The sequence below is a fragment of the Bufo gargarizans genome, chromosome 1, assembly GCF_014858855.1.
Source record: "Bufo gargarizans isolate SCDJY-AF-19 chromosome 1, ASM1485885v1, whole genome shotgun sequence".
In the NCBI taxonomy this organism is placed as follows: Eukaryota; Metazoa; Chordata; class Amphibia; order Anura; family Bufonidae; genus Bufo; species Bufo gargarizans.
The window spans coordinates 575,633,247-575,659,430 of NC_058080.1; the positions used below are offsets into that span (position 1 = coordinate 575,633,247).

Consider the following 26,184-nt stretch of genomic DNA (forward strand, 5'->3'; position numbering starts at 1 on the left):
AGTCTAAGGGCTGCAAGTCCTCTCCTGCATAACGGAAATGGGACGTTATGCAGGATAGAAGTTATTACAGTCTCGCGAGACTTCACAAACTAATAACTTCAGCTCATCGCAGCCAATACATTCTAATACTGTACGGAGCTCCTGCTCCGTACAGTATTACAACAAAGTTTTTCATGCAAATTGACTTTGGATGAAGCATATTGCAGTATAACCACCCAAAGTAGATTTAAGGACCAAGCCATTTTTTGCAAATCTGACATGTCACTTTATGTGGTGATATCTTTAAAACGCTTTTACTTACCCAGGCCATTTTGTCGGCACCAAAAATTTGGGAAAAATTTGCATTTTTCTAAATTTCAATTTCTCTGCTTTTAAAACAGATAGTGATACCTCCTAAAATAGTTATTACCGTACTTTACATTTCCCATATATCTACATCATGTTTGGATAATTTTTTTAATGACATTTTCTTTTTGAGGGCGTTAGAAGGCTTAGAAGCAAAATTTTTTAGAAAATTTCCAAAAGCCAATTTTTAAGGACCAGTTCAGGTCTGAAGTCACTTTGTGGGCTTACATAATTGAAACCACCCATAAATAGCCCCATTTTATAAACTAAACTCCTTATGGTATTCAAAATTGATTTTGCAAACTTTGTTAACCCTTTAGGTGTTCCACAAGAATTAAAGGAAAATGGACATCGAATTTAACTTTTTGGGCAGATTTTCCATTTTAATCTATTTTTTCCAGTAACAAAGCAAGGGTTAACAGCCAAACAAAACTCAATAGTTATTGTCCTGATTCTGTAGTTTACAGAAACACCCCATATGTGGTCGTAAACTGCTGTACGGGCACACAGCAGGGTGCAGAAGGAAAGGAATGCCATATGGTTTTTGGAAGGCAGATTTCACTGGAATAATTTTAAGTTGCCATGTCACATTTGAAGACCCCCTGATGCACCACTAGAGTAAAAACTCCCAAAAAGTGACCCCATTTTGGAAACTACGGGATAAGGTGGCAGTTTTGTTGGTACTATTTTAGGGTACATATGATTTTTATTTATTTTTTTGTTGCTCCATATTACACTTTTTGTGAGGCAAGGTAAATAGCTGTTTTGGCACAGTTTTTTATTTTTTGGTTCTTACAATGTTCATTTAACAGGTTAGATCATGTATTTTTATAGAGCAGGTTGTTACGGACGCGACAATACCAAATATGACAACTTTTTTTGTTTTCAGCTTTACATAATAAAGCATCTTCCTTTTTTTTTTTTGCTTGGTATTATACTTTTTCTGATGTAATGGCTTTTTTGACAGTTTTTATTTATTTTTTCTTACGGTGTTCACCTGAGGGGTTAGGTCATGTGATATTTTTATACAGCAGGTTGTTATGGATGCGGCAATACCTAATATGTATACTTTTATTTACGTGTTATACCATAACAGCATTTTTTAAATGAAAAAAAAATTATGTTTTTAATGTCTCCATGTTCCGAGAGCCATAGTTTTTTTTTTTTTTTTTTTTTTTTTTTTTTTTTTTTTTTTTTATATTGTTTTTTTTTGCCTCATTTGTTTTATGTAGGGGCAAATTTTTTGCAGGATGAGGTGACAGTTTGGTACGATTTTCAGTGGCATACGCCTTTTTGATCACTTTTTTTTATGTAAGCTGACAAAAAAAAAAAATATTGGTTTAGCACTATTTTTATTTTTTCTACCGTGTTCAGGTAAGGGGGTGGGTCATGTGATATCTTTTTAGAGCCGATTGTTGCAGATGGGGCAATACCCAATATATCTTTTTTTATTTTTTTTATTTACACACTATATATATATATACTGACAGCCTGCCTGTGAGACCCAGCCTAAGAGCTGGATCTCACAGGCTTTCCTAGAAGGCAAGCTCCGATGCCTATGGAAGGCACCCGTACCCTCCGTGAACCCTCTGCATGCCGCGGTCAGACTTGACTGCGGCATACAAGGGGTTAACACGTCGGCATCTGTGTTTTCACCGATGCCAGTGTATGCAGCAGGGCCCTTGCTGTCAGTGACTGCTGGATCCGTGCCGCTTGATCATCCCGCCGTACATGTACTGTGCTGGTCCTTAAGTCACGTCCATCATCGCCGTACATGTACAGCGAGGGTCATTAAAGGGTTAAAGCTCTCCCGTTCTGTCCCGGAACACTATGATACTGCATGTGTCTCTATAGAAGGTGTTGCAGGAGGTGTTATGCTTGCTGTACTTGAAAGTGCTTGAAGAAAACATTCTCTTCAGTCCAAACTGATGTGTTACAAGTCTGTTCTTTTAGAACGTGTTATATGGTTCTCCGCCTCTGTATGTATGGTCATTGTTGGCGTGTCTTGTTTTCATGTGGTGGTTGTTGTGAATGGCCTGTCTTTCCCGATCTTTTCTATGCAGAACTTTTATTTTCTGCTTGTCCAGTATTACAGAGTTACATGTTCAGTCAGATGAATTATGCAGTATTAGAGCTTTTCCAGGAGTATAATATTGATGGCCTAACTCAGTGATGGCTAAGCTTGGCACTCCAGCTGTGGTAAAACTACAACTCCCAAGATGCCCCCCTTGCTTGGCTGCTCTCAGAACTCTGTAGAAATAAATGGAGCATGCTGGGAGTCGTAGTTTCACCACAACTGGAGTGCCGAGGTTAGCCATCACTGGCCTAACTTCTGGATAGATCATCAATATGAGATTGGTGTGATGCTGACACTGATCCACTGTTTGAGTGCTGTGGGCTCCTTACAGCTTAGGCTCCTTTTACGTCACCGTTTCTCCTTTCCGTTCTCCGGCTCCGTTGAGGAGCAGGAGGACGGATTCTGCAGATAACTGAGACCTAACTAAGCGTAACTGAGCTTAAAGACCCCAAAGACTATAATTGGGTCCGTTCGATGTCTGCTCAGAATATGATTTTTGAGCGGACACCGAACGGACCCCATTATAGTCTATGGGGTCTTTAGGCTCAGTTATCTGCAGAATCCGTCCTTTCTGTTCTCCTGCTCCTCAACTGACTCGGAGAACTGAAAGGAGAAACGGTGATGTGAAAGGAGCCTTACCCAGAACAGCGCTGTTCATTATATAGTGGCTGTGCTTTGTATTGCAGCCCAGGCCCAAAAGTATCAAAAATAATTGTATTTCCCCCCCCCCCCCCCCCACTAATTAGATTTTTGCTTTGACCTAGAAATATAATCATTATTCTGTACACACTAATCTAAAGAGACTAATGGTGCTATTCTCTAAAACAGGGGTGCCCAACCTGCAGCCTGGGGGAGTCCATTTATGGTATACATTGTCAATATACCATAAATATTTCAGTTGGTAATACCCCTTTAAGTTTTATTTCCAGGCTTTTGCATTGGTTTAGTCTCACAATGTGGCCCCCAACCAGGAAAGATTGTGCACCCCTGCTTTAGTGCTGAGGCCAGTGATTGGCTGCGGCGGTCACATGCTGTATACCGCTATGTCACCATCAGCCTTGTATACAAAGACGGGGAGGAGGACTGGAGCTGTGGTGCTGGATTTGACTGGGGAGTGACAGTTGAGTTTAGGAAGATTTTGCTTAGACAGCCCCTTTTAACCAATGTCAAGTGCTCGCAGTGCACAAGGTCATTGCACCTAATTCTAAATGTTGCATGAGATAGAAGGCAGGAAATTTACATCAGCCATTATAGTACGCTATTAGCCGTGACAGGGTTACACCGTCCTGGCTGCACCATACCTGCTCTTGGCCTGTGTGTGGTTCCTGCATCTCGGCTCCATTACAGATAGCGGCCGTGTGTTTACAGTTCAGTTTTTATCATTTACAGAGCATTGGTGGGTTTTGGTGCACAATGCTAGTGATGCCCAAATAGCAGCTATTTTCCCTGTACAAGGCAAGATGATAGAGCCTTTATACCGTGTAAGAGCTTGTTATTGCTTTTGTTTTTATGCATTGTGCTTCCGTTATTAAGGATTTGGATGTTGTGTTTTCTCTTGGCAGCAATATGCACCGTCGGTCTTTGAAAAATATACCACAAGCATTAAAATTGGAAACAAGGAAGTCTGTCTGCACTTGTACGACACAGCAGGTATATGGAACGATTTTTACTTATTTTTAAAGGGAACCTGTCACCTGGATTTTGGGTATAGAGCTGAGGACATGGGTTGCTAGATGGCCGCTAGCACATCCGCAATACCCAGTCCCCATAGCTCTGTGTGCTTTTATTGTATAAAATAAACTGATTTAATACATATGTAAATTAATCCTGTACGTGAGATGAGTCAGGGACAGGACTCATCTCAGGGTAATTTGCATATGTATCAAATAGTTTTGTTTACACAATAAAAGCACACAGAGCTATGGGGACTGGGTATTGCGGATGTGCTAGCGGCCATCTAGCAACCCATGTCCTCAGCTCTATACACAAAATCCCGGTGACAGGTTCCTTTTAAGATTTACAATATGTAGAAGAATACTAAAGATAATGAAATGAATTTTTGTAATATCTTATATCCATTGTCTGCCTGGGTTCACATACTATAGCTTAGGAGTATACCTTTTTATGTGTTTTACTTTAAGTTCAGTATTTAGTCTTCTGCAATGTCTTTTTTATCAGAGTTCATCGTAAGTGAATCGGGAGAAAAGTAAACTGGGAAATTGCACAAACATATCCTAGCCATTACCGCCTTCATCCACTCCTCTCCCTTGATTCTTTCATATTACCATTCCAACTGAGAAATAAAGAAATTGCCTGTATGTCTCAGAAAATCAGCCATGGCTCCACCTTCTCCTGTTTGTCCTGGCTGCCCCACGACAAACACATTGTTAAGGCTGGGTTTGCAAACTCGTGAATGCCGGCAGTCTGTTACGGCAGAGCTGGATCCCCTTTGAGTGGAATGGGATCTGGCTGATTTCCAGCATATATGCTGGCTTTTGGCCAGACAAAGTGCTGCATGCAGTATTTTTTGTCCAGCATAAGTCGGCATATATGTCGTCAATTGTCCACATTCCTGTCTGATTTACATTCTTGTCAATGGGGATCCAGCGGTGCATGGCGGAAAAGACTGCCAGAGTTCACAACGCATAGGTGAGCCCAGCCCGAGGCACTCCATCTCAACCAGCAGCTGAAGATGTTTGTTCTTTACAGAATTTCTACAAGACTTTTTATTGTCAGGAAAATGCAGAAGATGATAAACCGTGCAGTAAACACTATCTGCTTTATACGTTTATCATTAAAGCGGTTGTGTCAAGTTTGGAAGTTAACTCCATCCACAGCATAGGGGATAACTTACTGATCCCTGGGGTTCTCACTGCTGGGACCCCCACAGATCCTGAGAACAGGGGTCCTGTTCCCCTGATCTGATGGAGTGGCGGGTTGGGCATATACCCTGTCGCTCCAATCATTCTCTATGGGAGCGCCAGAGATAATGGAGTACAATACTTGGATGTTTCTAGCAGAGAATGAATGGAGCAGCAGGGCACATGCTCCACCTGTGGCACCATCAGGTTGGGGGAATGGGACCCCAATCTTGGAATTGATAGTGGGTCCCAGCAGTTGGACCGCCAGTTAGTTGTCACCTACCCTGTTGAAAGAAAGGGAATACCTTCTAACTTGGGACAAGTAGGTTTAGTGTTCCTTTTAATGGCTACTGGTTTAGAAAGGAAGATATAATATGATAGATATGAGAATGTTTCTTCCTGCCCATTATGTGGCTGGAACTGGTAAAACCACCCCAGATTAATAGCTTCTGGGTGTCTGCTGGAATGAATGTTGCAACAATATGCAGGCAAAATAAATGTCTACAGTTATCTTTTAGGTTGGATGTTGTGTTGACCAGTGTCTTTCGAGCTTAGCTGTCTATGGGAGATCTAATGCTTTTATTGTGGCCAATAGAACACAAAGCAACCACCCAAGACCACTATTAAAGGGGTTGTCTGGGATTTAAATATTGATGACCTGTTATTAGGATAGGTAGTATCTGATCAGTGGGGGTTTGACCCAGTGAGTGCTACACCCTGTTCCTGTGATGTGCAGTGTCCCAGGGGGTCAGTAGTGTATGCTGGGCTTTGTAGTGCGGATTGACTCACTAACCTGGGATCCACTGTCTTCTTCAATTGGGGCAAATACTGGAACAGGCAGGTGATTAAAAGTTCGTGACGCCAGTGTCAATTAGACGGTGACACGCCGTGTATGGTATTGTAGAAGAATGAAGCAAGCATAGGATAGCCAACAAAAACTGGAACTTTTACTGAATATCAGTGAGTATAATACATGGACGCAGTTGGAAGCGCAGTTCCATGAAAGACAGTTGGTTACTATTGGAATACAGCTGGTTCTTGGAAGTACAGAATGGCCGGTCTTAGCAATGTTTTATACAGAGTGTTGATTACAGGAGATGCAGTACAGGCGGCTTGCACACTATTCCTGACTGGTCCTGAAACATGTGACTTTCTCTCCAAGGTCTAATGCCCTTTATCTGGCGTACCCTTGAAGCTGTCCTTATCTAGTACCTCCTCTGTTATCTTGAGTACCTCTTGCTTTATCTGATCGGCCTCTGTGGTATTCTGTGTCTTCAGGCTGTTTAGCTATGCCCTTCTGACTTCTATGCATACGGACTCAGGAGGGAACCCTCTCTGCACTGAGTCTGGAAACTTCTCCACTTCCTGAGCTAGGCCCTAGCCTATTTATACTGAACTGGGGGCTCCCTCTGCTGGCTGTGATAAGGATTGCCGGTAACCGGCCTGACTGGCTTAAAGGGAACTACACACTCAAATCTAGCAGTGTCGGGTAGCCTACCCGTATGCTGCACACCCCCAGACTTTAACGTGAGTAAGGCCTCGTACTCACACACATGCCTGAACCAACATAAGCTGATGCGTAATTTAAACATGACATTATAAATATGATAAACAACTATTTCACACAAAAATATAACATTTGCAACAAATGACGCAAGAAAAAGGGGCGTCTTCTTTCTTCTTAGGCACGGCCGCTGACCTGGCACAGCGGACTTAAGGTGAACCAGGTTAGTCTATTTTTCTTGACTGAAGTATAATAAGGAACTACACAGGGTTTCCCCGTGGGTGTAGAACAGGCAAGGGCTCACGTGGAGGAGTCCATTCTTGCGCACACACGTCAAGCAGGCTATTTCTAGTAACAACTGTTCGGGAGGAGACACCACCAGCATAGTCAAAGTCTCCTAAATGGACTGGCGGACGTCCCCTGGTCATCCGGGTGGACCTTCTCAACACAGGGGTTTCCTCTTCCCTTAGCACCGAGGTAGAAGAGAGAGGAGCAACAGGAGGATCTCCATCCGTGAGACCTTGGTCAGGAACAACGGGAACAACAGGAACAACAGGAACAACAGGATCCACTAGAGGGGGAACTGGATCCGGGCATCTTGAACCGGCTCTTCTGGAAGTAAAGGTACAGTAGGTGCCGGAGCGGGCACCAACAAGTTCAACCATGGTGTCAGAAGCCAATGCATGGGATCAGCGTCATACCTTAGATTTCGGACAGCCTGCATAGGATCCTCGGGCTGTATCGATGACTCTGACACAGGGGGTTCAGATATAGAACTCTCGGCACTGGGTCCTGGTGTCAGGCAGAGCTTTAACCGGTTTCGGTGCACAATTTGGGATCCCCTGCCCTCCCGGGTGATCTCATAAGTGTGAGTTCCAACATTTGGGATTGCAGTGACAACGTAAGGACTTTGCTCCCATTTACTGTCCAGTTTACTGGTACGGCGGTTATTTTTTAACCATACCACAGCCCCTATCTTCAGGGGTTCTGCATGGGCTGCTTGGTCATAGTCTCTCTGCTGCCGGTCTCTAGCATAGGTCCATACGTTCCTGAACAATAGCTTGGGCCGTATTCAATCGCCTTTGGTGTTCAGCAACCCAGTCGGTATTAGGGAATGGGTTGATGCAATCAGGTACGAGTACATCCAAGGAGTGGTCAGCAGGCAATAACCCTTGGCGCCCAAACATCAAATAAAAGGGGGTATACCCGGTGGAACAGTGTATGGTATGATTGTATGTGAACATGAGCTGTGGCAACAGATTAGGCCAATCTCCCCTGGTTTCAGGAGGCACGGTCCTCAGCATCTCTATCAAGGTCTGATTCATTTTTTCACATAATCCATTACCTTGCGGATGGTAGGCCGTCGTCCGGATCTTCTTACAGTTGTGCAGGCGGCACAGTTCATGGAACAGGTGGGACTCAAAAGCAGGACCTTGATCGGTGAGGATCTTTTCTGGACAACCGTAGGGCAGGAGGAAGTGTTTCCAGAACAGTTCGGCTGTAGTCTTGGCCGTCTGGTCTCTCACAGGCACCGCTACAACAAACTTAGTGAAATGGTCAATAATAGTCATAGCGTACACATACCCTGAGCGACTAGGCTCCAGTTTCACATGGTCGATGGCGACAAGTTCAAGAGGACGAGTACTTACAATGGGTCTCAGTGGTGCCCTCTGATCATGGTGTTCACCTCGTTTCAAGGCACAGGCTACACACTCCCGACACCACTTCTCCATGTCTTCTCTCATGCCCACCCAGTAAAACCGCTGGCGGATATTTGCCTCAGTCTTTTGGACCCCAAAGTGACCGGATTGGTTGTGGTACATCTCCAACACCATACCTGCATCTCGTCGGGGTATGAGAATTTGATGCACTCGTTCGTTGGACACTGGGTCTAGGCTTCTCCGTAGCAACAGGCCCTTTTGTATGAAGAGTTGATGGCGCTGTCTCCACAGTTTGATGAGCTCAGGATCTGTACTCTTACGCCGAATCCTCTCAGGGGCTCTGCCACTGGTAATGAAGTCCAACAATTCACCCAGCACTCTACTTTCAGACTGTAGTTTCACCCACCTTTCTTCTTTGAGTTCCGGCCTACTGGAGGGTGAAGGAACTGCAGCTCTGTTACTGGTAGCCCGAGCCTGATCCTGTTGAGCAAATTTATGGTAGAAGGCCGGCATTTCTACATCTTCCCAAGCATCTCGCACATCATCAGGAGCTGTCTCTGTGGGAAGTCTGGATAAAGCATCAGCATTGTCATTAGTACGTCCAGCGCGATATTTTACAGAGAAATCATAGTTGGCGAGACGAGAGGCCCATCTTTGCTCCAAAGCCCCCAATTTAGCTGTATTTAGGTGTGCCAGAGGGTTATTATCAGTGAATGCAATGAATGGGGTAGCAGCTAGGTAATCTTTGAATTTTTCCGTCACTGCCCACACTAGTGCCAGGAATTCTAGTTTGAAGGAACTATAATTCTGGTCATTTTTCTCAGCTCCTTTCAGGGAGCGGCTTGCATAAGCTATCACTCTTTCTTTTCCCTCTTGAATCTGGGCTAACACAGCCCCCAGGCCCCGCTTGCTAGCATCAGTATACAGATGGAAGGGCTTGCTGTAGTCGGGATAACCTAACACGGGAGGCTCGACTCTGTAGATACTGCTGACCCCAGAATTTTTATAGCCAGTTCTTTAAAGTCCAGAAAGGTACTGTTAGGGTGTTGGGCGGACAGCATCTTTAATTGGGTCCTTATTTGCTCACTAGCCACTCCGGTAATAAATTGTTCCCTCAGGGTCTGATCCTGGTTATCAGCTTCCTTGGGATCTATCTGGATTACAGCCCCCAAAGCCTCCTGAAGTGATAGGGCATAGTCACGGAGGGACTCACCGGGCTTCTGTTTCTTGCCAAAGAAGTGCATCTTTATCTCTGAGGCAGTCCTCGTTTCAAAAGTGGCCCTGAGGCGGGTGAATATCTGCTCCAGAGTACTCCTTTCAGCAGCAGGCCAGGATAATACCTCTCTGCGGGCAGCCCCCTCCAGTTGCGCTAGCAAGATTTCCATTTGCTGATCGGCATTTATGGGGTACAGTTTGAGTAAGGCCAGCAACTTTTCTTTAAAGTCTCTTAGGGTATGGGCCTCTCCGTTATAGCGGGGAAACCATGGGGCCCCAAAATAGTAAGGCATGGTAAAGGGCATCATGCTGGGGGCTATAGGATGATTAGGAGCCGCGAGCTCTCCCGGGTCCGGCCGCTCGGCAACTCCCGGATCTGACATGTTAACTTATTACGAGGTGGCCGCTGGTGACTAAAGGGGCCGGAACAATCCCCTTCCCTCCGGATACAAGTTCTTACCGGTATCGCCGGGTTCGCGCAGGCCAAATCTCGTGAGACTCCGGACGTCCTGTGTACGCGGTGACGTTGCTGACGCAGGAAAAGCGGGGCCGCGGCGGTGCGATGATGAAGAGGGGCGGGATTCTCTGTGTCTTTGAAGGGATCCGCCCACGGAGGTCCTCAGCAGCGCGGGAAACTTTACTCCAGGCGGCCGGTGGCCATCTTGATCACGATTCCCTGACAGCAAGCAGGGTGTTGCAAAGTCCAATAAATCACAGTCCACAAATACGATTTTCTCTCTGGGGGTAGCGCAACACAGTACAGCGCCTCTGATTCCTCCCAGGCACAATTTTAATCCACCGGCTTGGAAATAAAGGGTACAGTCTTTGTAATACGGTGGTGGAATGGTTAAAGCACACAGTTCACACTTCTCTGCACTTCAGAAGTATGCGGATCCTGTTCGTGACGCCAAAAAGAGCGATGCAGTGTCCCAGGGGGTCAGTAGTGTATGCTGGGCTTTGTAGTGCGGATTGACTCGCTAACCTGGGATCCACTGTCTTCTTCAATTGGGGCAAATACTGGAACAGGCAGGTGATTAAAAGTTCGTGACGCCAGTGTCAATTAGACGGTGACATGCCGTGTATGGTATTGTAGAAGAATGAAGCAAGCATAGGATAGCCAACAAAAACTGGAACTTTTACTGAATATCAGTGAGTATAATACATGGACGCAGTTGGAAGCGCAGTTCCATGAAAGACAGTTGGTTACTATTGGAATACAGCTGGTTCTTGGAAGTACAGAATGGCCGGTCTTAGCAATGTTTTATACAGAGTGTTGATTACAGGAGATGCAGTACAGGCGGCTTGCACACTATTCCTGACTGGTCCTGAAACATGTGACTTTCTCTCCAAGGTCTAATGCCCTTTATCTGGCGTACCCTTGAAGCTGTCCTTATCTAGTACCTCCTCTGTTATCTTGAGTACCTCTTGCTTTATCTGATCGGCCTCTGTGGTATTCTGTGTCTTCAGGCTGTTTAGCTATGCCCTTCTGACTTCTATGCATACGGACTCAGGAGGGAACCCTCTCTGCACTGAGTCTGGAAACTTCTCCACTTCCTGAGCTAGGCCCTAGCCTATTTATACTGAACTGGGGGCTCCCTCTGCTGGCTGTGATAAGGATTGCCGGTAACCGGCCTGACTGGCTTAAAGGGAACTACACACTCAAATCTAGCAGTGTCGGGTAGCCTACCCGTATGCTGCACATGTTCATCAATCACTTGGCTTTTGTGCAGCTCGGTCCCGTTTAAATTTAATGGGACTGAGTGCAATACCAAGTACAGCTGCCATACAATCTATGCCAGTGTCCTCGGTATATTATGAGAAGACCACAGCACAGTGCCGTCAAACAGCTGATCAGCAGGGATCAGATCTCCACCAGTTAGTTATCGATGACCGATCCTGAGGATAGGTTGGACAGCATCTCAGTTCCATGGAGGTGGGACCCCCGGAGGTGGGTCCAACCTCCGGCACCCCCCCCCCCCTCCCCCACCCCCGGAGGTTGGACCCACACCAACCGGATTTTGGTGACCTATCCTGATATGTCATGAACATCAGAAACACCCGGAAAACAACTTTAATCTGAATTTTTATTTTATTTTTATTTCCTGGCTGTAAGTATAACTCACAGGTGGGCACGTGTTATCAAAGAAAGTGACAGAAGTGGCTTAACGTGTTCCAAAATGGCTCAGAAAACATGCTCCATTTCTATTATTTTTATTTATTATTAAATCCTTAACCAAAATGGACCCTCTAATTCTCTTGTGTCAATTAGGTATACAGTGTGTAACATGTGACATTGCTATAGTGCAAAATACAACAAAAAAAAACATTTTAGCTTTGTGGATCTTCCTCCATTAGCTTTAGGGCTTGTTCACACGACCATGCCGTGTTTTGCGGTCCACAAATTGCGGATCCGCAAAACATGGATGCCGCCCGCAATTTGTGGAACGGAACAGGATGCCCATTATAGAAATGCCTATTCTTGTCTGCAAAATGGACAAGAATAGGACATGCCTCATAATTTTTGCAGGGCCATGGAACTGAGATGCTGTCCGCATCTTTTGCAGCCCCATTGAAGTGAATGCAGACCAAAACCGCGGTCGTGTGAATGAGCCCTTAGAGGCAGCCTCTGAACATGGACAATAGTCAGTACTTTTTATAAATATATATGGTTGTGCTTGCGCTGTCGCTCGGTGTTTTTTATCTCTAGAGCACTTAGGCAAATAGAGCCGCAGCTGGGTACCTAAAGGGACATCGGCTGCTCCGATCCAAGATTTATTACAAAACAAGCTAAAAGATGGTACCAGCGCTGGAATGACAGATGTTCAATTAGTTGATGTTATTGGTAGTTCAGTTTTACCTTAATCCAGTGGAATGGTAGTTCGGTACGGTAGGGAATGTTCCAGGTATTCAATCCAGGAATGTGGCAGAACTAGTTTTCTTCTTGCGAAAAAACCATTGAAACAACCTACAGAGACGCCCCCATAAAAATCCCAATAATTACTGCATATAGTGAAGGGGCATCAACATTTAAAAGAATTGTCAGAAAACACTGGGAGATGCTGCGACAAGACAAAATGATAGGTGATAAGATTCCTCGAAACCCCACCTTTATATTTAGGAAGGCCTTAAACCTGAACACCATGGTAGCACCCACAGTGAAACCACTACAGAAAAATAAACCAAGTCATTTAACACATAAAGGCTTCTATCCTTGCAAATTGTGCATCAATTGTAGGAAAATCAAACACGGTACTACAAAATTCCCTATTACAGAAATAGGGGACAACCCTCATGAATATAAGATCAATCAGTACATTACATGCAATACACGTGGAGTAATATACTTCATTAAATGTCCCTGTCTTAAATTATATGTGGGTCGAACTAAACGGGAACTAAAAATTAGGATAGGGGAACACCTCAATAACATAAAGAAGAATTATGACGGTCACCCCCTGTCCCGTCATTATAGTAAATACCACGCAGGGAACTTCAATGGTTCCTTTTTTGGTGGTATTGAGAAAGTTATAATAAATATGAGAGGCGGAGACATTATCAAACAAATGTCTAGGTGTGAAAGCAAATGGATATTCAGATTGAATACCTTGGCACCAAATGGCCTTAATCGGGAAATGGAACTATTTGCATTCTGAATAAACCATCTTTCTAAAAAAGGACCCATGTAACCTAAACGACTATCTGCTGTAAAAGAGTAGATGCCACTATCTATCTACACAGGAAATCATCCAGGAAGAATGAGGAAGCAAACCACAATAGTTGCCATGGGAACCGGGCGCCTACTTAAATCCAGTACACTAACATGCCAGTTATCCCTGACGAAGAAACCCGTAGGTTTCGAAACGCGTAGGATCGCTTTTTGGCCTCTGGATCGCTCCGTAGGTCTGCCGTGACGTCACGCTACACGCTCCGGAATCCCGCAACTACACAAGCTCCCTCTCGCGCGTGCTAGCCACCGGCCGGGGCCGCACGCGCACTCTGAGGTTGAGCAAGAAGAAAACTAGTTCTGCCACATTCCTGGATTGAATACCTGGAACATTCCCTACCGTACCGAACTACCATTCCACTGGATTAAGGTAAAACTGAACTACCAATAACATCAACTAATTGAACATCTGTCATTCCAGCGCTGGTACCATCTTTTAGCTTGTTTAATAGTCAGTACTTATTTATTTATTTTTAGTAAAGGGGAGATAATAATTTTTTTATTTTATATTTTACTTTTTTTTATTGCTTTTACATTTTAGGAAGTACACTTTCTCGCCCAGTTTCCTTGGGGGACACAGGAACTCTTGGGTATAGCTCATCTCCATAGGAGGTGTGACACTAAGTGAAAACTGTTAAGCCCCTCCTCCACAGCTATACCCTCAGCCTGGAGAGAGAGAGTGCCAGTTTTTGCTTAGTGTCCAAGGAGACAAGACACTCCCTGCTCTGCAGGGCTGTTTTCTCCTTGTTTTAATTTTTGATTTTTACTTTTTTCTTTTCTTTTTGTTCCAGAACATCAGGGACAACAGAGACGCACTAGACCTCTCTGTTTCTCCCGGGGTCGAGCTGCGCCAGTGCCGGTCTTCCGCACTGCTGCCTCCCCCACAGAAGGCAAGGTGGATCAGGGCAGCCCAGCTCCCCTACATCCCGCCAGCACAAGGGTCGCCCGCACGCCAAGTCCCTCTTCCAGCGTCCTGCCACTACGGTGCCAGTAGCTGAAGGGGCGACCCTGCTGGAACGGACCGAGGGTGAAGACGGCTATGGTGAGAGATTGGCTTCTCCAGCCCTACGTCCCTCCACCCCACCCCCACCCCACCCCGGTCTCCTGCGTGCCTGACCCCCATACTGACAGGGCCTCTGGACCCTTTTGTCCCTGCTTGCCCTAGGCTGGCCCCTGACTGCCATAGGGCGACATTCTGCTCCCATTGGACATTGGCACCCTTCTCCCTGCAAGAAGAATGCCTGGGGAGCTGCAGAGGTTCGCACCTAGGTAGGCAGCATTCACTCACAGACCCGGTCTCAGGGTCCCCCTCCCTCTTACCGGCCACTGCTTCAGGGCCAGAGGGCCCGCGCCTTGCTGCCCCTGACCCATCACGGGCACCGGTCCGGTCAGCACTAATATTCCGGTGCGGCCGGGCGCCACAAAAGATTTTAGGCTCCGCGGCGGGCCGCCATTCCAGGCCCCCTTACTTCCGGCCGGCGGGGTGGGCTCCCGCGGCCAGCGAGCCACCATTCCGGCCCTCCTGTCTCTTCTGGCGGCGGGGTGGGCTCCTGCGGCCGGCAAACCCGCATTCCGGCCCCTGTCTCCATTCCGGGTCCCTGTCTCTTCCGGCCGGCCGGGTGGGCTCCCGCGCCGGCAAACCGCCATTCCGGGCCCCTGTCTCTTCTGGCCGGCGGGGTGGGCTCCCGCGGCCGGCATTGGGCTATGCCCCAGCAGGTGCCGGTCGGCGGGGCTCCGCTAATTTGGTCCCAGGCTTCGGCCTGCTGGGCCGCAATCCCGACCGGCCCGCGGGGTGGGCTCCCGCGGCCGGTTTGAAGCGCCGTTCCGCCTCAGGTCCCGGCGGTATGACAGGCCGGGCGCCGCAATTTAGCCCCCGGCTTCGCGGCCTACTAGGCCGCAATATTCCGGCCTCTGGTGGAGGGGGCGGGAACTTCTCCAGGCGCGAATTTTTCCCGCCTGGAGGTTCCTCCGCCCCCAGGGGATCGCACGCCGCCCTCCAGGCCGGATCCCTGTTAACCCTTTGGGTGCAGGCCGGCTCCCAAAAATGGGTCTGTATAGTTGGCCCCCCTTTTTTCTCCCAGGGCCCCTATATGGTGGCTCCCCTTTTAGCCTCAGAGGCTGAGTTTAAATAATGAAAAAAAAAAAAAAAAAAATAATAATAATAATAATAATAATAATAATAGATCATGATTTCTATTGGGCTGCGCTTGACGCTGCAGCCTCATCAGTAATGCTGCATGTCTGCATGACCTCTTTCCACAGGCGGCATGGTGTTGCGCTCCCAGCCTGCGTCGCTGCTAGGGCATTTCCCCTTTTAGGCGGTTTTCTTGCCTCTTCCAGGATACGGCGCTGGCCAAGTGCATTCGGCCCTTCTGTAGGCAGCATTCATCATCTCTCCAGTTATGGTGCCTGCCATGTGCATCCCCCCCCCCTCCTAGGTGGGCTACTGCACTCTCCCTGGCTGGCCATGTGCATGACCCCCTTCTTAGGCGGAATGCTGCACCTTCACCGGATACGGTGCTGGCCTTGTGCACGACCCCCTTCCATAAGCGGAACGCTGCACTCTCTGGATTTGCTGCCGGCCATGTGCGTGACCCCCTTCCGTGGGCGGAACGCTGCACTCTCACTGGATCTGTTGCCGATCATGTGCATGACCCCCTTTTTTAGGCGGAATACTGCACTTTCACCGGATACGGTACTGGCTATGTGCACGACCCCCTTCCATAGGCGGAATGCTGCACTCTCGCTGATGTGCTATGATGTACTTATATACTATGTTATTATGCTGCACTCTCACTGGTTGCGCTGCCGGACATTTCTTAGGCGGTATGCTGCACTCTCATTGGATTCCCTGCCGGCCTTAGGTATGCCTCCTTCCCTCAGGCAGCATACATACATCCCTCTGTCTTTGGGTGTTTCCTCGCAGGTACGTTGCTGGCCACGTGCATGTACCCCATACATGGCAGGGTGCTTGCACTCTCGCTGGATCCGCTGTCGGCCATATGCATGACCCCTCTTCCGTAGGCGGTGTACGCACTCTTGCTGGATTCGCTGCCAGCCAGGGGCATGCCTTCCTTCCTCAGGCGACATGCACGCATTCTTAGTGACTATGTTTGTCTCTCGCCAGTACGTTGCTGGCCATGTGTATGACTCCCATGCATGGCGGTGTGCTCGCACTCTCCCTGGAGGAGATGCTGGCCATGTGCTTTACCCCCTTTTTTCTGGGCGGTGTGCTACACTCTCACCGGATACATTGCTGGCCATGAGAATGGCCCTCTAACATGGGTGGAACGCTTGGACTTCCATTGGATACGGTGCTGGCCTTGTGCGTGACCACCTCTCACTTCAAGGGCAGAATTTGGCACGCTCATGGGATTCACGGCTGTCCTTATATGGCGGGGCTGGACTTGTACATGTCCCCCTTCATTGGCAGAGTAGTTACTCTCTCGCTGGGTTCAGTGTTGGGTGTATTATTGCACACTCATTTAATGCTAGGATACCCCTGTGCATGTTCCCCTTTCACTAGGTGGACCTCCTGCGTTCCTGCTGGTTTATAGGGTATGTCCTGCTTCTCTGAAGTAGGTACGGCCTTAGGCATCACTCCCTTTTGGGACGGGTCTTTGCACTCTTGCCGACTGCAGTTGGCCAGGTACAATTTCCCCCCTTTCAGGGTGGACTGATTGCGTTCCATCGCATGCTATACTGGTTTTGTGCATAACTCCCTTTCAGGTTGCACTTTGCAATTCCGTACATGCTGTGGCGCTCTGGGACGAGCCCCCCTTTTTTCTAGGTGGGTTGGCCTTCACGCTGCTTACGGGGCTGCTCGTTCGTATGCCTCACCTGCTTCCTGCGGCATACCTTTTGTTTCTTGGGAGACGATGCTTGCTGCCAGCCTTGCACTCGTCCCTAGGGAGTTCATTCTGGACAGGCTCTATTTCTCTCTGCTGCACCGAGCTGGGTGGTGCTCATTTATTTAGTTGGCCTTTCATTCCAGGGAGTGTTCGTGGGTCCTAGATGCATGCCCTTTGCGTCCTTCTGCAGCATTGCTTCCCTGCGCTAGTGGTCACATGGTCGAGAGTGCTGTTGTCTGCAGCGCCTCTCGAATTCTTCATTGGCTCTGGCAGGACTGCGGTTCCCTTGCCCGCCGCAATTTCCTCCTCTTCGGATGCAGTGTGGTATGAGTCCTTCCTCTTGGCGCCTCTACGCTTCTGTCTGATCTGCTACCGGGTTCGGGCTGCTCTTCTCGGGGCGGTCACCCAACTTCTCTTGGGTGCTGGATTACCCAGGTCCGGAGGGCCTCCGCCTTGGGTTCTTCAAGGTATTCGCCTTCTGCGAGGCGGTGGACCGGGCGTCTCACAGTGTAGCGGGTTCTGCTTTTGAGCTGTCCTATGGCTTCCCTGTTGCCCACTCCTCCTCCTTTCGGTTGGAGGGTGTTATGTCGGCCTCTGTCTCGACTGCCTCTTCTCGCCGGCTTTGTTTGGCTCCCGCTCTATACAGATCACTCCGATGTGGCTTCCCGCCAGACTTCGGAGGCTGTATTTTCACTGTCCTCCCCTCTGGGGTGAGCATGGTTGTTCATGTGGATGGTTCCGGTGTTCCTTTTGGCCTCTGTGGGGATCCGCTCTGGTAGGCAGTGGTAGCGAGTGCAGTATAGAGGCAACACAGAATGGTCTTGGTGTAAAACACGATGCTTTGTTTATTCACACGGTGCATACAAGTGAAAGACGGTGCAGTTCATAGGGAGGGTGGTCACACACAACAGCAAAATAATAGTTCAAACACAGCAAGTCCCTGCTGCAGGCTACTTGAGGCCTGTTTCAGTCACATAAAGCAAAGTCTATTTAAAGCCAGGAGTAATGTCACCTTTTTCTCCTTGGTGAAGTAAGTCCATGGGTCTTGCTTCTAGCCACAGGACATGGATCCCTCCTGGTTTCAGCTGCAGGATCCTGCACAGTCCTCCACAGGCCTCAGCACACAGCCCAGCTCACCTCGACTTCTCACTCTCACAGCCAGAGAACACAGAAGCTTCACATTGCACACCACACCCTTGTTGCTGGTCAGGTTTTAACCCTTCCCTGCAAAACCTGGCCTGGACCGTGGGGAGACAGGCACCCGCCCGCATATCTGCCTGCTCCCAATAAGAGCCGGCCCGGATCCGCTGTGTTAACAGCATAACCGCTGCAATATGCACTTTTCTGGCTCTTACTCCACCGGTGCCAGGACCCCCGGTGGCACGTACCTGCCGTCTATTACCACCCCAGGTACTCTCCTACACCTCGTACGGTCTCCCTTGTTCACGCTGGCTTATTAGCTGTGTGCCTATTTACCGAGTCTACCGCGTTCTGTCCTCCTGCTGAGTGCAGGTTGCGTGGCCCATTCTAAGACGATGGTCCTGATGTATCGACCTTCTCGATAACTTGGGGGGACTACCTTTTCGGTTCAGATTGTCCTTTGATCCCACACAGGGGCTGTACAACGTGGTTACATCAGCATGGCCTTTAGCCTGCCTTCTCCTGGCATCTGGCGGATCCTTTGGGTTCTTTCCATCTGTCCTTCTGCTCCCCCATTCGGGTGGATGCGGGACAACGTTGTTCGAGGGCCGACGGGGCTAGTTTTGTCGACCCTTCTGCCCGTGTTACTGGTCTGCGCCTGTTCTCATTGGGTTTTCGCCTGCTTGCCAGGCGACTCCAGCGGGTTCGCTGCTGTCCACTCCTGGCTGTGTCTCGTCCAGGATCTGTCGTAAGACTTAGGGTTTTTTGTCTGGGGTTCTGTGGGAAGCTGTGCATTCCCCACTCTGAAGTTCTTTCCCCATGGTTCTGTCTTTTACTTGAGGTGTCAAGTGTCGGCGCTGTTCTTCCTCTTCCAGCGTTCCCGGCCCTCTGGGCCTGCCAAGACCTTCTTCCTCGGAGTGGCTCTTTGGTTCCTCTGTACTGTCCTTCGGTACCGCCCTGGGGACTATATCCTGAGCTCTCGGCGCTCCAATCTTGCCCTTGGAGCCGTTACAGGAGTTCTCTCTATCCTTCTGTCCTGTACGGTTGTGTTCCGTATCAGTCGTGTCTCTGACGGGTGCCGGAATGGCCCCTTTTTTTGTTACGAGCTTTCTGTCTTTTCCAGGACAGGGCTGTTCTGCATCTCGTTTCTTCCTTCCTTCCTTCCTTCTGGAGGTGGTGTTGCCTTTCGCTTCAACACCTCACCTATTTGGACGTTGTTTGGGCCTGGCCGTTTTTTACTTGGAGATCTCCGACTCTTGCAGACGTTCGGCCTCTTGGGTTTCCAGGAGGTCTGTGCATAGGGTTGACAGACTCCAGGGTGGTTTTCCTCCGCTTGATCAGATTGGCTATTGCTGAGGTTACCGCACCTAGGGCAGGATTCTGTCTTTGGTGTCACCGTTCCTTTCACCAGAGCGGTCGGTGCCTCCTGGGCCGGGGGCATTGGGCTTCGGCCGTGCATTTGGGCACGGCGGCCACAGGTCTGCCTTGCACGCCTTACTGAGTTCTACAGGGTGCATACTCTGACTTTGGCAGATGCTGCCTTACCCCGCCTGGGTTTACAGGCGGCGGTTCATTGATGCCTTTCGGGTGCTTCACCTTGGTGCTGTGGTCCCTCCCCCTTTTGGACTGCTTTTGAACGTCCCAAGAGTTCCTGTGTCCCCCAAGGAAACTGGGCGAGAAAACGAGATTTTTGTATAACTTGCCAGTAAAATCTCTTTCTCGCTCTTTCCTTGGGGGACACAGCACCCACCCATTCATTGTTTTTTCTCTGTGCGTTTTCCGAGTTTTGTTACCCGTTGGGTAGTTGGCTTGTTGGTTCCTTGTTGGACTTTGCCTTTTCTCACTGCTTGGACACGCAACTGGCAGTCTCTCTCTCCAGGCTGAGGGTATAGCTGTGGAGGAGGGGCTTAACAGTCTTCACTTAGTGTCACGCCTCCTATGGAGATGAGCTATACCCAAGGTCTTCTGTGTCCCCCAAGGAAAGAGCGAGAAAGAGATTTTACTGGTAAGTTATACAAAAATCTCGTTTTTTTTTTGTGTGTGTGTGTGGGGGGGGTTATTTTTATTTGTTTAAATCAGTGATTTTTAACCTTGTTGGAGGTACTGAACCCCACCAGTTTCATATGCGCATTCACCGAACCCTTCTTAATTGGAAAAATTAAATATGATTTTTTCAAATTCAAAACATAGGTATATATTTATACATAGGTGCACAAAGTGAATAAAACCATTAAAGAACAAAACCATAAAGAACAAAGAACAAAACCATTAAAACATGATTTTCACACAAAAATAAAAACATAATAATGAATATTTACTGCAAATCAGTGTGACTTCTGCTGTTGTCTTTCAGAGACCAGTTCAGAAATGCGCGGCTTTACCTTGGCAAGTGCCACTCTCATGTCATTTTCGCAACAAAGTCTGTTCCTTTTTTTTTTTTCGTTTTTATGTCCAGCATCCTTGAAAAGGATTGCTCGCAAAGATATGTTGTAACAAACCTTATGAAAAACTCCAGAGCTTTCTTAGCAATAACAGGGTACGTTACCATTTGTTGACACCAAAACGTTGAGAGCGTTGTTGTTCTGAAGAGTTGCTGTTGAACCTGGCTCTGCTGAAGTTCAATGATTTCATCGAGGTATTCATCATTGACATCTGTTGTCTCAACACTAAATGTGAACGGCTGTCTCACCCATGCTGGATATGACTCTTGTAGGGAAGTATCCATCAAGAGACGTTGCAAGCTCATCTAAGTGCGTGGCAATTGCTTGCTTCAGTTCCGTGGGTACAGAAATGTCTCCGATTCCAGATACATCTTCGATCTTACTTACACAGTCGTCTAGCAGGGGAAAGTTTGCGAAGTTATCGTTCTCTATTCGTCGTTTCCATAACGGTAGCTTTTTTTGAAAAGCCTTCAGGTTTTCTTCCGCTTCGATGATGTTGACTCCACCGCCCTGCATCTGTTGATTGAGATGATTTAGAGCTGCAAAGATATCAGTCATGTACGCAAAAATGAGAATGAACTCAGAATCTTTGAAGCAATCTGCATGACAATGTTGGTGCTCTTGCAAAAACAGGGCTAATTCCACACGCACGGCAAAAACATGATTCAACACCTGTCCCCGGGATAACCACCGAACGTTGGAATGGTACAGAAGTACCTCAAATTCAGATCCCATTTCTTTACACAGCTCCCTGAAGATGCGGTGCCTCAGAGCACTATTTCGCACATAGTTCACACATTCCACTACAATTTTTAATACTTCTGCCAGTTTTGGAGGCAAGGTTTTTGTTGCCTATGCAGAATACAATGCGTAACAATGATGTGTGGTGCATCGGCTTTCACTAGCGCACCAAAACCAGACTTTCTTCCCAGCATGGCTGGAGCTCCATCCGAACAAACTGCAGAAACCATATCCCACGAAAGATTGTTGTCTTTCAAGAAGTCATCCACAAGTTTCTTCACATCGGCTGCCTTAGTTGTTGTTGTAAGAGGCTTACAAAATAAAAACTCTTCCTTTATCACGTCGTCTTTCACATAGCACACGAATACTGCAAGCTGGCTTAGATTGGAGACGTCTGTGGTCTCGTCGAGTTGAAGGCTGAATTTTGCCGGGCTTGAAATCAGATCTGCAACTATTTGAGCCAAGATGTCTTTGCTCATGTCCTCTATTCTGTCGCTGATGGTGTCATTTTGAAAGAGGAATTTGGGATAACTTAACTTCAGCCGCTTTTCCCAGCATGATATTCGCCATCTTCAACACAGCTGGTTTTATTAGTGTTTCACCAATGGTGTGGGGTTTGCCCTGCTTTGCGATCAGGTAAGCAACTTCGTACGATGCTATGAGGATCGGTTTGTTGATGGGTACAAAGCCGAGAACAGGCAGACTAGCCTTTTCATCGAATCTGGCTCTCCTCACCTTGAATTCAGCGAGCGTTGTGTTCTTGTATTTTCCATCTCCATGCAGCTTAAGGAAGTGTTCTCTTAGTTTTGCCGGTGCTAGACTAGAATTGCTCAACTTGGCATTGCAAATCATAGTTAGGACGCTGACTCCCATCACGTTCCATTATACATGTGAATCCATATTGTACATGTTCGTCCGACCACTTTCTTTTTTTGCTCGACATAGTTAGTATGAAGGGATAGGCCAAGCGATGTTGCGTGATCACCTGCAGCCAATGATGGACAAGCGGGGCGAGTCGGGTGTGTGTCTTGACCTCCAGGGCCGGACTGGGGATACAAAGCAGCCTTGGAAAAAAAATCTGTCAGCCCCATAAGTCACTGCGCCTAATATACTACTGCCCCCCCCCCCTCTCCACTATCTAATACACTGATGATCCCCCTTCCCCTAATACACTGATGATCCCTCCTTTGCCTAATACACTGCTAACCCCCTTCCCCTAATACACTGCTAACCCCCCTCCAATACAATGCTGACCCCTTAAATACAATACACAATAGGTCCTCCAAGCCCCTTTACTCTTACCTGTAGTACAACAGGTCAGCTTAGCTCAGTGATGCCGGTGTCTGTGTGCAGGAGGGACAGGATGCCGCCGCCGCCGCCACCATGCTGTGCAGTCACTAGATCCGCCGCCGTGCAGCCGCCGGATATGACGTCATGTCGTCATATGCCGCTCACATTCGGCGGCTGGCGGAAGCAAAATCATTGCGCTCGCTCGGCTCTTCTGATCATTAGCCGCAGCGGGAGCAAAAGGAGTCTGAGTAACAGGAAATAAATATTTTCCTGTCTTGTGGCAGCCACCTATCAAAGCGGCCCCCCAGGGCCGGTGGCCGAACCCGCAAGACTGACTCACCGAACCCCTGGGGTTCGATTGAACCCAGGTTAAGAACCACTGGTTTAAATGTTACTATATTTTTTTTTTTTGTTTGCAACTTTAAGGCTGTATTTCTGATGTTGAAGCCAATGATGACTCTCCCCTCAGTTCCTGGGTCCTAAGTTGGTCCTATATTGGTATGTTTAGGCCATACTGGTTTGTTGGGTCTTGCTTGCAGTTTGACAACTTTTCATTTAACAGTATAACTGGTTTGCTGGTCTTTTGAGAGTTCATGGTCTCTCCCTCGTTTACCAATCCGATAACCCAGTCTCTCGCCTATTTAAGCATGGACACAAGGAATAATGTAATAGATGCATGTTTCTGTTGTGTCGCTCACTCCCCTCTGCTGAAGTTCTGCATAGTGGAGATGAACCAATGTTTTTCCTTAGAAATGTATTCCTGCGTTGTCTAAGTACTATTGTATTGTTGCAGCCTATTGGTCACAGGGAGACTTCCTGGCTTTTCTACTCCGTAGCTGATCTTTAATTTCAGACCTCACTTGTCTAGTTAGTACGTTACTCTTGACAAGACATTTCCTTGAATTGGAGGCTTTAACAATACAAGCACTGTAACAAGTAGGTCAAGATATATACCGAAAGCAGAGGAACTTTACTGAGTGATTATGGTGTCTGCAGCCTGAGATGGTTTCCTGCAGAGACGAGACATTTACATAATTTTTTTGTACTTTTGCCTGGCAATGACTTATCTCTAGTGAAAACAGGCTAAAAAGGCTTGATCATGTTGAAATCCAACACGCATGATCCTTCTCTCCCCTGACATCAGGGAGTCGGACCCCCCCCCCCCATGTCTAGAAAAAAGTCCTATTCTTGTTCAAATTTTTATTTTATTTTTTGCGGAGCTGCAGAATGGACACTGGTGTGCTGCCCGCATCTTTGGAGATGAATGGGTCCATATCTGGTCCACAAAAAGCACGGATCAGAAGCGGAATTAAACTATGTCCGTGTGCATAAGGCCTTAAAGGGATTCTGTCACCTCCCCTAAGGCAAAAAACGATTTAAAAGCAGCCATGCAGCACAGCTTACCTGGATTAGGCTGTGCTGTTCTATCTTGAAATCCGTCCAGCAGTTACTTCAAAAAACGAGTTTGATCAATAAGGAAATGCGTCCTGAAGGTGCCCAGAGGGGCGTTTTTTTCTTCTGAGAGAGCCCAGTACCGCCCCTCTTTCAGTGCCCAGCCCGCCTTCCTAGTACTTTCTAACCGCTGCCACAGCCTCCCCTCCCTCTCCTCCCCCTCCCTCACGCCGAACGAAGTCTCGCACAGGCGCAGTAACCACTGAGGGCTGCGCCTGTGCGATCATCAGGAGACTGAGGGCGGCAGCTTCATCTTCGTCACTGGGCATGCGCCGAGCCCAGTGACGTCCGATGTTAGCTCTTTCCCTCAGTCAGCCTGGTAGGAAGCGCAGAGGATTGCCGATCGGCTGCTGCACCCTGCGCTTTCTCCAGTCTGCCTGCCTTTACTTAATATAATAATACCTAATTCGCCCCAACAAATACTTATTTCTTTCCTGAAGGGAGGGTGGGGAAAGAAATCGCTGGCCGTCTTCACTGTGGCAGGCAGACTGGAGAAAGCGCAGGGTGCAGCAGCGATCGGCAATCCTCTGCGCTTCCTACAAGACTGACTGAGGGAAAGAGCTAATATCGGACGTCACTGGGCTCGGCGCATGCCCAGTGACGAAGATGAAGCTGCCGCCCTCAGTCTCCTGATGATCGCACAGGCGCAGCCCTCAGTGGTTACTGCGCCTGTGCGAGACTTCGTTCGGCGTGAGGGAGGGGGAGGAGAGGGAGGGGAGGCTGTGGCAGCGGTTAGAAAGTACTAGGAAGGCGGGCTGGGCACTGAAAGAGGGGCGGTACTGGGCTCTCTCAGAAGAAAAAAACGCCCCTCTGGGCACCTTCAGGACGCATTTCCTTATTGATCAAACTCGTTTTTTGAAGTAACTGCTGGACGGATTTCAAGATAGAACAGCACAGCCTAATCCAGGTAAGCTGTGCTGCATGGCTGCTTTTAAATCGTTTTTTGCCTTAGGGGAGGTGACAGAATCCCTTAAAGATATCCTGACAGTCGGATGCGTTTGCAGGGGGAAGCTGCAGCCAGAGCTCTCTAGCTCAAATAGGAGAGTCACAATGGGCCTTAAGGGTGCACATGAAAAGGGGTTGCCTTGATAAAAATAAACTTTAAATTTAGGATACGTCTCCCTGTGTAGCTGCATGTTCTGGCTACATAAGGGAGTCCAGGGCTGCATCTGAGGCTCAGATAAAGTGCTTGCTGGACCACCCCTACCATACATCTACCTGTACAAAGAGATGCAGTAACAGAAAGCTGAATGGTTGGTCTAAAGTGTGTGGTCCCAGTAACTGAATATGATGGCTGCCATACTCCATTTGTTGTAATGTACTGACTACTACTGAGACCACCTAACTACTAGCCATGTATACATGTTGCTTTGTGTGTGGTAGCCAATATAAAACCACTTCAGCAAACGCAGACAACTCTGAGCTAACTTTCCATGAGTAATGCCTCTGAGGTTGACAGCACACAGACCAGCATTACTATATGCTTCCGTCCTATGCTACAGGAAGTCTATGGTCAGCTTGATGAGTGTGGCAAGTTCTTGCTAAATGTTGCTTGCAACTCTGCAAGGTCGCGTTAATAGTGAAGATGACTTTTTATGATTTTGCTTAGTTTTTTCAAATCTGTGACACAAGCACAGGCTAATACAGGTCCTTCTCAAATAATTAGCATATTGTGATAAAGTTCATTATTTTCTGTAATGTACTGATAAACATTAGACTTTCATATATTTTAGATTCATTACACACCAACTGAAGTAGTTCAAGCCTTTTATTGTTTTAATATTGATGATTTTGGCATACAGCTCATGAAAACACAAAATTCCTATCTCAAAAAATTAGCATATCATGAAAAGGTTCTCTAAACGAGCTATTAACCTAATCA

The 26,184-nt window shown here is 47.7% G+C and overlaps 1 protein-coding gene across 2 annotated transcripts in view; it reads left to right on the top strand.

Annotated features, from left to right (window-relative positions):
• Positions 1–26,184, top strand: part of RHOF (ras homolog family member F, filopodia associated) — a 68,658-nt gene that overhangs the window by 16,668 nt on the left and 25,806 nt on the right. For both annotated transcript variants that reach the window (XM_044290523.1, XM_044290531.1), the window contains exon 2: positions 3,985–4,072. In XM_044290523.1, coding sequence (XP_044146458.1) covers positions 3,985–4,072 — 88 coding nt within the window. The remainder of the gene's footprint in view (positions 1–3,984; positions 4,073–26,184) is intronic.